Here is a 13,081-nt window from a genome sequence, read left to right as displayed (position 1 = left end):
AGAGAGCAAGGAGAGACAGAGGAGCTGCAGCAAATGGATCGAGAGGCAGAGGAAGATCAAGTTATTACAGAGAGAGGAGAGCAAACAGGCCAAGAGAGGGAAAATGATGAAGCAGCTGCAGCAACTCATTCTACTACAGGGTTTGATTTAGGTGACAAAGACACAAGGCCCAGACAGGTGAAGCTGAAGAGCTATCCACATGATACGTTTGGTACACAGAAGCGAGCATTTAACCACAGCTGGTTTGAAAAGCACAACTGGTTAGAATATTCAGTCAACCAGAATGCAGCTTTCTGCTTCCCATGTAGAGTGTTTGGCAAAAACATCAAACATGATAGTTGGTCAGTAGCGGTTGCAAGAACTGGAAGAAAGCTTTAGTCATCTTTGGCAAGCATGAGATGGCACAAACACATAAGGACAGTGTTGTTACATGGAAAAGCTACCAGGGAACTAGCAAACAGGGAAACGTTGCACAGGTGATAGCAACTGCAAATGTGAGTGAGATAGTCGAAAGAAGAGAGTATCTCAGACGAATTGTTGCAGTCACCTCTATGTTAGGGAGACAGGGACTCCCTTTTCGTGGCCATGATGAAGGTGAAGACAGCCCAAACAGAGGGAATTTTCTTGCGTGCATGGAGCTTTTGAAGGAGTTTGATGCTTTTCTTCAAAAACATAATCCCCCATCAAATGCACAGTATATCTCACCAACATCCCAGAATGACATGATTGGAGGTGTACAAGCACATTTTAGAAGGCTTCATCCTGAGGCTATCTATGTGCATTGTTATGCTCATCAACTCAACCTGGTTTTGTGCAATACTTGCAAGGCTGTCCCAGAGGCTGTGGAGCTTTTCAGCTTGTTGGAGTGTGTGTATTCTTTCTTCAGCACCTCCCTAGTCAATCATCATAAGTTCATGGAGACTCAGGCAAAGCTTGGATTGACAAAAACTGAGCTTGTGCAACTTTCAAACACTCGCTGGGCATGTCAGTTGCGATCAATCAGTGCAGTTCTTGAGACATTGCCTGCCATTTTGGAGTGCCTATCTGCAATTGGATTCCCCATAGCTGTTGGTCTCAGAGCAAAGCTCTACAAGTTCTCAGCAGTCTATGCACTACTGATGTTTTAGTCGATTCTGTCTGTAACCGAAGGACTCCACAAATTCCTGCAGAAAGAGACTTTAGACCTGGCAGAAGCGTTTATCTGCAAACAAGCTGTGTGTGACACAATTAAGGGAAAACACTCAGATGCATTTGCTACAGAGCTGTATGAGAAAACCAAGGCCCTGTGTAACACCCACAGTATCCCTGAACCAGGTGCCAAGACAAGGCACAAACAGAGGAAAATGGAGGATTTTGTCCTGGAGGCAACTGTGGGTTCACGCACTGAATTGAACAACTCAGACACATTGAAAAAAGAGTTACTTTTCCCTTGTGTGGATCGGATGGTTGGCGAGCTTGATCAAAGATTTTGCAGTGTAGATGCAGGGCTGCTAAAAGGTGTCCAGGCATGTAGTCCTGAATCTGAGAACTTCTTGAGTGAACCACACTTGAATGAACTTGCAAAGCACTACAGACTTGACCTGAAAAAAGAGGAGGTTCTGGTGGCCAGAAACTTTCTTACCCGGAAAACAGAGGCTGGATGTCCACCCAAAAATATGTTGTCTGTGTACGACCTCCTTGATTCAGACATGTTTCCCTCTCTGAAGGCAACCATCCAAGTTGCCCTAACAGTGCCTGTCAGCAGCTGCTCGTGCGAACGGTCCTTTAGTGCACTGCGTCGGCTGCACTCCTGGCTGCGTCAAACAATGGGTCAGAAAAGACTTCACAGTCTTGCAGTCATGTCTATTGAAAAAGACACGATTCAGCATCTGAGTCACAACAGAGTGATTGACCGATTTGCCACTCTTAAAAACAGACGTCATTCTTTGATGCTTCCACCCACCAAGTAACTGGTGATTGCAGCCAGAAAAATTTACTTTTTTATTTTCAGTTTTTTTTCTTGTTATTGATGCGGCAAACACATTTCCTCTGTTTTTTTGTTGTACTGTATTATAAAGCAGACTGAAATAAAACAATAGATCTATTGGTGGCCTAGGATGTTTAATCTGTCCAAAAAAGTAGGAAAACAATTTCTCAGTCTTTGTTTTCTGTTTGTGAAATTTTGTGCTCATTCACTACGTTCGTTCATGTCGTGTACATCTCTTGGGGGTTAAGCCCCCCCTGTCCTTAAAACCTAGTGACGCCCCTGTTCCTCACCAAAACTGACTGTTGGACCACACCCCTGGTTTCATGAGAAGTTGTTTCAGCCATGATTTCTCTTCCTGTATTTCAGAGTAAAGACTGAAGTGACAAATGGAAACATGTTTAAAAAACGCAATGTGAGAGAGACGTTGAGGTCCTTAGAAGTTACCCTGGGTTTTTCTGTCACCCTGCTAGATGTTACACACCTTGTCATTGGACTGATTTCTACTGCTGGACTACTCCTGGGGAGAGTAACAATACTCTTACTAATTAGCTCTCTTTCACACCTTTGGGGATATTTATTTTTGTGCTTGCAGCGCTGTGAGCCAGAACAGCGAGAGAAAAATCTGCAACAGCGACGAGCCGAATGCTTAAGTGAATCCCAGCAGCTGCACATGTGCTACGCTGATTTAGAAGATATCTTTGCTCTTCATAATTCATAACTTCATAATTACACAGGGTGTAATTATGAAGTTATTGAGCTGCACATACTTTACGACCTGCTTAAGTTCGAGGTCACAGCGTCTGTAGAGCAGCTGGAACATAATGAAGTCTACAAGGTTAAAGTTTTATCTTCACTTGTTGTTCTCTCTGCTGCTTGGTTTGATGGATCTGAGAGCTTTTGTTTTTATTACTGTTATTATAATTATCATTAATATTTTACTCTTTAAAAGCTTTAAAATAGTGTTTGTGTTTTGAAAAGTTGATTTAAGAATTGAACAGAAACATCTGTCATAAAAATCGCCCAAAGGCACAGAGACAAACTCAAAGGATGCAACCTGTAACTTTCTCTTCCTTCATGTCAGCACCATCATCGATTATTTATAGTAAATGCATATAGCAACAGTAACACTTTAGTTTGGATTTCATAATTTCTGTAACTGGAAAATATTATTTTGTTTAAAGACAGAAGTGAGTGCGTAGTTGCAACATTAAAGTGAAATATTTAATAGTCTAATAACAGATTATGTGTTGAAGCTGTCGTTTCAGGAGGAGAGAAGCTGCAGAGAGGCGTGTAAGACTGCAACTCTGCTTCCTGGTCCCAGCTCTGGATAGTCATATTTTAGGGGGTTTAATAAATGTGTCCATATTTCTAGAAATGAGAGCTGCTCCATCCAAAGTGGGATGGATGCCGTCTTTCCTAACAAGACCAGGTTTCCTCCAGAAGATTTGCCAATTATCTATGAAGCCCACATCGTTTCTTGGACACCACTCAGACCGCCAGCAACTTAAGGAGAACATGTGGCTAAACATGTCACTCCTGGTCTGTATCCCAATTCAGGGTCTGCCGCGTTTTAAGGCCGATTACGTCACAGCAACGCGACGAAGGCTGTCCCAATTCGAAGGCTGCTCGAAATGCGGCCCTCAAATGTGTCCTTCATTTCCCTGAATTCTAAGGATGTGTCGGTGTAGACTTCGTGGCCCAACATATCCCAGATTGCATAGCGCGGCGGTGGGTGTGGATAATTTTGCCGAAAAAAACGGTGGAAGCGGAGCAGCCAAAGTGTAAACGTTTAAAAGTAAGTACTGTTATGATGTCTCAACAGGACCTGGAAAAACTAGTCCATGCATTCATCTTTAGTAGGCTTGATTATTGTAACAGCATCTTTACAGGTCTACCTAAAAAAATCAGTCAGACAACTGCAGCTCATTCAGAACTCTGCTGCTCGAGTCCTCACTAAGACCAAACAAGTGGACCACACCAGTCCAGCTCTGAGGTCTTTACTCTGGCTGCCTGTCCGTCAGAGGATAGACTTTAAAGTTCTGATGCTGGTCTATAAAGCTCTGAATGGTTTAGGACCAAGATACATCAGTGACCTCCTGACCCAGTATGAACCTTCCAGATCCCTCAGGTCACCTGAATCCATTTTTTTTATCAGTTCCCAGAGTCAGAACCAGACACGGAGAAGCTGCATTCAGATTTTATGCTCCATATATCTGGAACAAGCTCCCAGAAACCTCAGATCAGCTGAAACACTCAGTTTATTTAGTATTTAGTATTTATTTATTTATTGTCATTGTCAAGAACAATGAAATTGCGTTTGGGGCTTCCATACAACCCAAAAAAAAAAAAAAAAAAAAAAAAAAAAGAAGAAAATAATAAATACCCCTTAAAACCCAAGTGTACATATTTAACCCAGTGTGACTCCAATGCAATAAGACAATCCTTAGCAATAATGTTCGTAGAAATTCAGACAAAGACCTGAGAAACATGACAAAATACAACAATGCAACCCATTCAATATTATTGTACTGTGAGATATGATATCAGATATGATAGTTATCTATTTAAGAAAGAGGGGGGGGGGGGCAGGAGGGGGAAGAGAATAAAGATATGATGCACCAATGCAGACCAGTTCATTGCTATTAAGAAGTTGGATATGGTTATTGTCCGTGAGAGGGGGGCAGAGAGTTCAGGAGCCTCACAGCCTGTGGATACAGGCTGTTGGCCAGTCTGGATGTTCTGGCCTGTATAGACCTGTACCTTCTCCCTGAGGGCAGCAGATGGAAAAGGTGGCGCGCAGGGTGATGTTTAAATCCAGGTTGAAGACTCACCTGTTCTCAGCTGCATTTGAATTACATTTTGAATTGCATTTGAATTGCATTTGAACTACACCTCTTATAAGGTGTAGTTACACACCTTATAAGAGAAGCACATGAGAAGAGAGGCGACCTAGCTGTATTGTGGCTGGACCTAACTAATGCGTATGGGTCGATCCCACACAAACTGGTTGAGCATGCTTTGCACCTCCACCATGTCCCCAGCAAGATCAAGGACCTAATCCTGGACTATTACGCCAATTTCAGGCTTAGGGTCACTTCTAGGGCAGTTACTTCAGACTGGCACCGACTCCAAAAAGGTATAATAACAGGCTGTACCATCTCAGTTACGCTCTTTGCCCTGGCAATGAACATGGTGGTAAAGGCTGCGGAGGTGGAGTGCAGAGGGCCGTTAACAAGGTCAGGTGTTCGTCAGCCCCCTATCAGAGCCTATATGGATGACCTCACCATTACAACATCATCAGTTCCCGGGTGTAGGTGGATCTTGCAAGGTCTTGAGAGACTCATCTCATGGGCAAGGATGAGTTTTAAACCTTCCAAGTCAAGATCGATGGTACTGAAGAAGGGCAAGGTGACGGACAAGTTCCGGTTCTCAATTTCAGGAACCATTATTCCATCCATAACGGAACAACCAGTTAAGAGCTTGGGGAAACGCTTTGACTCCAGCCTGAAAGACTCTACTGCTATTCAGAAGGCAAATGAGGAGCTGGGAGCGTGGCTTATTAAGGTGGATAAGTCCGGCTTGCCTGGAAGATTTAAAGCCTGGATCTACCAGCATTCCATCCTGCCCCGAATCCTGTGGCCCTTGCTTGTCTATACAGTTCCAATAACTACTGTGGAATCCCTTGAAAGAAAGATCAGTGGCTTTCTTCGTAAGTGGCTGGGACTTCCCCGCAGTCTCACCAGCGCTGCCTTGTATGGGACAAGCAACAGCGTGCAGTTACCCTTCAGTGGTCTCACAGAAGAGTTCAAGGTGGCTCGCACACGAGAAGCCCTACAGTACAGAGATTCTAAAGACTGCAAGGTGGCATCAGCAGGCATTGAGGTAAGGACAGGAAGAAAGTGGAAGGCTGAGAAGGCAGTTGAGGTGGCGGAGTCACGCCTAAGGCAGAAAACACTAATGGGGGTCTTAGCAACAGGGGGAGCAGGCTTGGGGTACGTCCCAAAGGCCCAGGTCAGCAGGGCACAGGGAAAGGAGAGACACCAGCTACTCCAGGAAGAGGTCCGAGCAGGTGTGGAGGAGGAGCGAGTAAGCAGAGCTGTAGGCCTTGAGCGGCAGGGAGCATGGACAAGGTGGGAGGGCACCTTGCAGCGCAAGGTCACCTGGGCAAACATCATGCAGGCAGACTTCCACCGGATCCGATTCCTAGTGCAGGCAGTATACGACACTCTGCCAAGCCCAGCAAACCTCCATCTGTGGGGAAAGCGCGAGACACCTGCCTGTCCCCTGTGCTCTGGAAGAGGGACCCTAGAACACCTCCTTAGCAGCTGCCCAAGGGCCCTGGCCGATGGTCGGTATCGTTGGCGGCACGACCAGGTGCTCAGAGTAGTTGCTGAAAAGATTGCCTCAGCAATCAGCACCAGCAAGCATCATCATGCTCCGAGGAAGGCAATCTCTTTTATTAAGGCTGGAGAGAAACCCCAGGTGCGCCCACATTTGACAACTGGCCTTCTCAACACAGCCTCTGATTGGCAGCTACAGGCTGACCTGGGTAAACAACTAAAGTTCCCTCAGAACATTGCAAAAACATCACTCCGGCCAGACTTGATAATTATTTCTGAGGCCTCAAAACAGCTGATCATGCTGGAACTCACAGTGCCCTGGGAAGAGCGGATTGAGGAGGCTAATGAAAGGAAACGAGGAAAGTACCAGGAACTAGTGCAAGAGTGCAGGGGAAGGGGCTGGAAGACTTTCTATGAGCCCATAGAAGTGGGTTGTAGGGGCTTTGCAGGACGATCACTCTGCAAAGTCCTAGGCCGGCTGGGCGTGGCTGGGGCAGCCAAGAAGAGGGCCATCCAGGCTGTGAGTGAAGCGGCAGAGAAAGCCACAAGGTGGCTGTGGATTAAGAGGGCTGATCCGTGGGTAGCTACTGGTACGCAAGTCGGGGCCTGATCACCCCCGGCTGGGTCGCCTGGGCGAGGGTGTATGATGTTGTGAGACCCGAAACACCTGATGACCCTAGGATACATCACTGAAGATGCGTACCAGTGCATCCAGGAGATGTGTCTTTATAGTTAAACTCTGGCTGAGCCAGTGACGCCTAGGAAGAGTCTAGGTGACAACCAAGAAAGTTTGGTGACGACTGGAGAGACAGATGACAGCTCGGAAAGACGGCTCCAGGGGCAGGGTGGGCTAGCATCCCGGTCTGCAGTTTTCGCGAGAAAGCACCCAAAAAGCTATGGAAAGCCCTAAAGAAAGATACCCCCAGGAGACCCCGAGAGGGGGGGGGGATGAGGTCTCCAATCGGATGGACTTAAGGTTAACGACTAATGCAATGGAAAGGACTACGAGTAAGACATGTATCTGCGGCAAGCTGTGCAAGAACCAGCGTGGCCTAAATGTCCATCAGGCTAGAATGAAATGTTTGGAGCGGGAGAGTGAGGTGCAACGCACAGGTCCTGAACCTGGTGAGACGCAGGAGGAGCCCGGCCAGGAGGCACCCCACAGAGCCCAGTCCCTCCATGCACAGGACTCTTCCAATCCAAGCAGTGTAGTTCCACAACAGCGGATTAAGTGGCCCCCAGCCAGCAGCCAGAGCGAGTGGCAGAAGTTTGATGAGGATGTCTCCAACATCATACAAGCTGTGGCCAAAAGAGAGAGACCCGAAACACCTGATGACCCTAGGATACATCACTGAAGATGCGTACCAGTGCATCCAGGAGATGTGTCTTTATAGAATAAAGCACCAAATCCACACTTTTAAGCTTAAATTCTTTTTAATCAATTTTAAATCATGCTTTTTATTTTTGTTTTTTAATGTCTCTGTAAAGCACTTTGAATGACCTTGTTGTTGAATTGTGCTATATAAATAAACTCGCCTTACTGAATACTATGTCACTTATTTATGTGCAAATGTTTAATAATGAAGAACATTAAAGCATTACTGTTGGCCACATGTCGGCAGAGTTATGTGACATTAGTGATGTTTGTACTGACTTGGTTTTAAAGCCTTTAAAATATTCGCTGTTCAATAGTCGACCTTAATCTTACAGAGAATGTGATGATTTTATGGATAATTAAAGTCAGTCATATATCCACAAACACAACAAGCTGAAAGTCAGTGATGCTGCTCGGTTTGCAGTCCTGAATATCACGGCACAAGCAGGATTCACTGCACTGTTAATGTTAGCTATGTTATATTGCTGCCTCTGTTCGGTGGTGTCGAGCCAAACGCACTTTAACGTGTGTTTGAACGAGCTGACGGTTCACTCGTTAAGCTGAAAGAAAGATGCCTCCGTGCAAGCTTGAACATGTTGCGTGTGCCGTCGGAACTGGATTTCAGTCTAAACTGGTGTCCGTGTTGGTCCTGCAGAGAATCAGAGTTGGAAAAGTTGTTAATGTAGCAAAAAACAAAATGTAATGCATTTTGTTCATAATCTCTTTAAAGTCATGATCTTTTTTTTTATCGCTGTCACTGGAGTGGGTAAATGAGTCTGCAAAGTTAAAAAAACAGATTTACATTTATTGTTTATTACTTTTATCGTCATCATCCCATTTATACACATTTAAGAAATAACGTGTAAAATAACCTTTTGTTTGCATTTGGAGACTCGGCGTTTGAACCATCCCAGATATCTGCACCAGGGAACCAACTTCTCAAGCCGGTAAAAAGGTCAAGGACACAGTTACACGATCGCTAAACTAACCTGTTTTTGAATAAAAGAAAACCATATAAGCATGATCCCTGGAATCTCGGTTTAAAAAAAGAGAAGCACTACAAATTACTTTTCTTATGTTTAGTATACAGGAGTTGCTGCTCACACTCTGAGTTGCACTAGTGTGTCTGTCAGACGCCCGCACGCGCAGTCACGCCGGACACTTCCTGACCTTATTTCCACGAGCCCTCGACTCAGCTGCAAAGTTCTTACGGGGTCAGTTTCATCAGAATTATCTGCCATCATTCAGACATAAGTTGAGCAATGGTTTAACCAATTTTTTCCATCAAGCCATGAAGGGATGCCGGAATTAAACAGAACATAGGATGTAAGTTAAGGAAATATAAGTTTGACCTTGGAGCACATCTCCTTCAGCGTTCACAATAATGGATTGCATTTCTCTCAGTCAACTGACTGTTTAGGGGGGAAAGCGGCTAATAGTTAGTGGGCTCTGTGTTTGTTGTTTTTTAATCACACTAGGAGTGAACAAAAGCAGAAAACAACCCTGTAAAGATGCAGACTGTGATAGTCTGGTATATACCACAAATCTTACCAGCTGTAACTGAGTTTTTTGTGGTTTAAGTTATAAGTACGTGTCAAGACTTCTGTCTCGCAGCAACATTGCCGATGTGATCCTTCTTTTTTGTTCCCTATTAATGATCTACGGTAATATGTGATATTGCCCCCATAAAATAATAAGGCTTTAATGAAATCATTGTGATACAGAGATTTGGATTCTTGTGCGTGCAATGTGCATGAAGTAGATAAACAAGAAATTTAGTCAAGATTGGATGTACTTCTGTGTTTACCAACTGCTCCAAACTGACTTTATGCTTCATACGTGTCAACTCAGGGAACTCCTGTTGTGACCTCCCCTCTGTGAGCACACACGCACACACACACACATGCACGCACGCACACACACACATGCACACACAGAAAGAGAGAAACAGAGATCATTAATGCAGAGGATTGCAGCAGTTCTTGTATTTTCACTCTCTGCTGGATTTTAGATGAACAGTCACATAAATCTCGCTCCAAATTATTTGAAAAAAACATCAAAGTATCACAGTATCGTGTTTTTTTGTTAGGGTCAAACTTCTCTTTGGGTAAAAATTAAGCCAACATCCAAGTGTCAAAGGTCGGTTCCAGGATGAAGGTCAAAGGGAAAGTCCCTGGGACGCTTCCGGTTATGTTTCCATCCGGCGTAGTCATCTGACGGGTCCGTGCTATATCGCCCTTCCTGACCCGGACTGGTATAACGTTTTGTAGAAAAGTTTGATCGATTCACATGTCTGTCTGTGCTGTGCTTTACAAACACTCTTAAAGAAAAACAAACATCAGCCAAACACACGGTTCATCCTGATTGTCAGGTGTCGGCCATCCAGATTCCAGAGGTGCTGTGAAAGGTCATAAAGTTAACACTGTGCTGTAAAAAGAAGGCTGGAGTGCACCGAAACTGGTAGAGATGCAGGTATCTGGTCGTCCTGGGTTCCACAGACTATCAGCTAAAAAGAATAAACACATTAAATTGCTGCACATTTGTAGAATAACATTTAAGATTACTTTAAAAATATTTTTTTATTACATTAAATGTAAAGAGTCAAATGGAAGTCTTTCTAAAGTTATATCATGATATTTATATTATGAAAAGCAGAGTTTTGACAATTTAAGGTTTTTACATTTTTAGATAAAATAAACACAAAAAAACAAATAACAAGAACACAAAACTGGCAAACCCAACCAAAACTGACCAAAATCTACTGAAAATACTCCCACACGACAGAACCTCTCCTCTGCCTCTCTGGCTCCATATCTCTCAATAGAACGATCTGTGGTTTGCTATCTCTCACCATCAGAACGCTCCACAAATCCTGCGAATGACTCACTTCCTTATAAACAGTGTTGGCAAGTTATTTTGAAAAAGTAATTAATTATAGTTACTAGATACTTCTTCAAATAAGTCACTTAGTTAGTAACTGAGTTACAAGATTCTGAAAGTAATGAATTACTTGAAAAGTAACTATAGCGTTACTTTAAAAAAACGTTTAACCCTCTGGGCTCCAGGGGATAATTGGCCATTTTTAACTACTTTTGATTTTACCTCCATATTTCACCTTTACAAACGATTTACTTTGCCTTGTTTGGCATCATTCTTTTCAGCACAACCTCACATGTCTGAATTTACAGTCATGTTCTCATTTTGACATACTGTACTGACACAATTGATCTAAAATCAGACAAAAACATAAAATCCGAGTAGAAAAAGTTATATATTTTACTGTAACAACCACAAACATGTTTAATGAATCACATTTCATAATTTTACATGCAAATATTAATTGACAATTTTAAAATCATATGCAAAAGTTTGTCGATGCAAGGCTGAGGGTGCTTTTGTAAGATCCAGGAAGAGGTGGCTGGAGGAGGGAGAACAAAATTCTGCTTTTTCAGGCTTGAAAAATACAGATCCAAAACCAACTAAATATTAATGGCACTGTCTCTGACAATCCTAGAGAAATTTCACATTTCTGTGCCAAATTCTATACTAAACTGTACAACTCAAACTATAATGAGGATGTCTCAACACTGTTTCTCAATAATATTAAAAACCTAAAAACTATTGTTGTGGAAGATAGAAGTCTCTGTGACAGCCCTCTGACTGTGGAGGAAGTTTGTAATTCTATTTCTGCACTTAAGGCCAACAAATCTCCTGGCACAGATGGTTTAACTGCAGAGTTTTATAAATCATTTACTAATCTCCTGGCTCCGTTCTTACTGCAGGTTTTCTTTCATAGAAAGTATGGAGAATAACACCCTCCCTCCTACTCTTACTCAGGGTCTCATAACACTTATTCCAAAGCCAAACAAAGACTTACTTCTTATTGATAATTGGAGACCCGTCTGTCTGCTCAATAATGACTATGAGATTATGGCTTTAGTACTTACTAACAGAATTAAAGAGGTCTTGGATACAATTATCGATGAGACACAATCAGGCTTTATAAGAAATAGATACATTTCTAATGACATTAGACTGGTTTTAGATCTACTTGATTACTCTGATTTGGTATCTGACAATAGCTTCATTCTCTTCCTGGATTTTTAAAAGGCTTTTGATACAATTGAACATCAATTTATTTTCCAGTCTTTGGAAAAATTCAGCATTTTTCTGTAAAGCTTCAAAACCTTGTACACAAATGGCAATAGCTCAATTAAAATGACTAACGGCTCCACCCCGAGATTTGACCTGTTATACAAGGAATCACCATAGCTGATAAGGAGCTCATCATCAGCCAGCTAGCTGATGACACCACACTCTTCTTGAAGAATGCAAATCAAATCCGTCCAGCCCTTAGTGTTATTAGTGATTTCTCTGAGGCATCTGGTTTATGTCTAAATCTAAAAAATGTGAATTACTAGCAATTAAAGGCTGCACTGCAAATGCTATCTGTAACATTTCTGTTAAAAAAGAAGTCACATACCCAGGACTGTTAATATCCCAAGACCAAAAGTCAAGATGCTCATCAAACTTCACTCCGATTATACAAAGTGTCGCGGTTCGAATTTTGAGGAAGAGACCTACGACTGAAAGTCCAGAGTGGGTCAACACAAAATATTTTATTAAAACACCTATAAATGGTGAAAATAGACACTGCAAAACATCAGGCTCCATCTCCCTCCGCAGGGAGCGCAGACAGAGTCCTCGGAGGTGTTCAAAAAGTGTTTTATTACACACACACAGTACACGTACAGTGTGCGGGGAAGCCTTGATCTTTCGTCTTCTCCTTTCTGCTCTTTACAGAAAGCTTTATAGCCTTTAATGACGTCAGGACAATTCCCAGACCTCCTCTATGTTCAGAACAACAAGACTTTCCCAGAATTAATACCAGATGTTTCCACTCATGTTTCCTGGGAACCTAACCAATAGTGTGTAGAGTGTGTAGTTTTGTGAAATTGTGGGTTCAGGCCAAAGAGAGTTGACTATCCTTATCTGACCTGGGCCTGCCTGGACCTGCAGCCAAGCTGGTGCTTTCTAGAATGTGTTTTATTCTGCGTGCTCTGAAATAACTGATAAATGATACATGATAAACTGATGATAAGCTGATGATAAGTAATACAGACTAATGAAGTAATGATGAAATAATGACAGTGCATGTAAATGATAACACAGTGACAGTAAAATAACATGTTTTTCTTGACAAAAGAAACACAAAAAAAAGTTCAACCAGTGGCTGCAAAGGGATTTATCTCTGAAAGGTAGAGTTTTAATTACTAAAGCTGAAGGGATATCCCGACTGGCATATGCTGCTCTCTCCTTACATCTGGATAAGAAAATTAGTAAAGACATCGACCGCATGCTCTTTAATTTTATATGGAAAAACCATAAGCAGGTCCTCTT

General features: G+C 42.8%; 1 protein-coding gene across 1 annotated transcript; it reads left to right on the top strand.

The window, feature by feature from the left end:
* The first annotated feature begins 1,442 nt into the window (after positions 1-1,442).
* On the top strand, positions 1,443-7,919 carry LOC146567052 (uncharacterized). The gene is made up of 2 exons (XM_085287822.1): positions 1,443-1,809; positions 4,869-7,919. The coding sequence occupies exons 1-2, from the start codon at positions 1,443-1,445 to the stop codon at positions 6,914-6,916; spliced, it is 2,415 nt and encodes an 804-aa protein (XP_085143948.1). The 3' UTR covers positions 6,917-7,919.
* Positions 7,920-13,081: the final 5,162 nt, after the last annotated feature.

This window comes from Mchenga conophoros, linkage group LG9, assembly GCF_057382185.1.
Source record: "Mchenga conophoros isolate Kocher_MC1m ecotype Shallow Benthic linkage group LG9, M_conophoros_male_GT1.1, whole genome shotgun sequence".
NCBI classification, from domain to species: Eukaryota; Metazoa; Chordata; class Actinopteri; order Cichliformes; family Cichlidae; genus Mchenga; species Mchenga conophoros.
This window is presented reverse-complemented; position numbering and strand designations above follow the sequence as displayed.